The sequence below is a fragment of the Vulpes vulpes genome, chromosome 14 (assembly GCF_048418805.1).
Source record: "Vulpes vulpes isolate BD-2025 chromosome 14, VulVul3, whole genome shotgun sequence".
Taxonomy (NCBI): Eukaryota; Metazoa; Chordata; class Mammalia; order Carnivora; family Canidae; genus Vulpes; species Vulpes vulpes.
Genome location: NC_132793.1, coordinates 79185973 through 79187432, shown reverse-complemented (window position 1 = coordinate 79187432; position 1460 = coordinate 79185973). Strand labels below are relative to the sequence as shown.

The following is a 1460-nucleotide window of genomic DNA, read 5'->3' as shown; positions in this document are numbered from 1 at the left end:
CACCCTCTCCATGAGAACTGTTTAAAAATAATTCTTGTGAAAAGACACTCTCTGTGCAATAGAAACTCTCACTTGAGTCAAACGGACAGAAAGTAGATATTTGAACCAATTCAATGAAAAGGCTTAGCTACTCCTAAATGTTCCTGAGCTCCTCTTCCATTCTCATCACTGACTTCTTTCCTTTGTACTTTTATAGGCAGCAAATGTTAGCGATGAAAAACCAAACCCTTCTGACAGAATTCATTCTGCTGGGACTAACAGAAATCCCAGAGATCCAATTTGTAGTCTTTCTATTTCTCTTCCTCACCTACATATTCAGCATCATTGGAAACCTCACAATCATCACACTTACACTACTGGACTCACACCTCCAGACTCCCATGTATTTCTTCCTCCGGAATTTCTCCTTCCTAGAAATTTCCTTTACAACCACCTTTACTCCTAGGCTGCTGTTCAGCATCACAACTGGCAACAAGAGCATTAGCTTTGCTGGCTGCTTCACTCAGTATTTCTTTGCCATCTTCTTTGGAGCCACAGAGTTTTACCTTCTGGCTGCCATGTCCTATGACCGCTATGTGGCTATATGCAAACCCCTGCATTACATGACCATTATGAGCAACAGAGTCTGCATTCAGCTGGTTCTCTGCTCTTGGTTGGCTGGATTTCTCATCATCATATCTCCAATCATCCTGACCAGTCAGCTGGATTTCTGTGCCTCCAACATACTGAATCATTATTATTGTGACTACGGACCCCTGCTAGAAATATCTTGCTCAGACACAAGACTCTTAGAGCTGGTTGACTTTATCTTAGCAGCTGTGACCTTGGTGGTCACCCTGGTGTTGGTGATTCTCTCCTACACAAACATCATCTGGACCATCCTCAAGATCCCCTCTGCTCAGCAAAGGAAAAAGGCCTTTTCCACATGTTTTTCCCACATGATTGTCATTGCCCTCTCGTATGGCAGCTGCATCTTCATGTATATAAAACCCTCAGCCAAAGAAGGAGTTGCCTTCAATAAGGGGGTAGCTGTGCTCAATACCTCAGTTGCCCCTTTATTGAACCCATTCATTTACACTTTAAGGAATAAACAAGTAAAACAGGCCTTCAAGGATGTCATCAAAAAGGTTATGAGCATTTGGTGAATATAAAAATCTCAAACTCAATGAAAAATCTGGACAATATGAATTCCTCCCCATGGAACATAAGGAGAGCTTCTCTAACCCTCTCATTAAAGCAACACTTCAGATGAATTTATCATAAAGAGGTGTCAAATTATGTTTCAAAGTTGTGAATGAGGGGTAACTTTTCCCAAAAAAACCAGTTCACATATTTGTTTCTAGTTAACAGACTTTTTAGCTAGACAAACTCTTCAAATTATTTTGAGATTATAGTTATTTAAAATAAAAATACATTATTTGTGCTAAGAAGAAATGTGTTTATTATACTTATTTTAAAAT

At 39.5% G+C, this 1460-nt stretch overlaps 1 protein-coding gene across 1 annotated transcript; it reads left to right on the top strand.

Moving 5' to 3' along the window:
* Positions 1 to 203: 203 nt before the first annotated feature.
* Positions 204 to 1145, top strand: LOC112919601 (olfactory receptor 6C4-like). Its single transcript, XM_025998055.2, has one exon. The coding sequence runs from the start codon at positions 204 to 206 to the stop codon at positions 1143 to 1145; it is 942 nt and encodes a 313-aa protein (XP_025853840.2).
* The last annotated feature ends 315 nt before the right edge of the window (positions 1146 to 1460 follow it).

Excerpts from the sequence above, each read along its gene's own strand:
- LOC112919601 (XM_025998055.2), top strand. The coding sequence starts at position 204 with ATGTTAGCGATGAAAAACCAAACCCTTCTGACAGAATTCATTCTGCTG.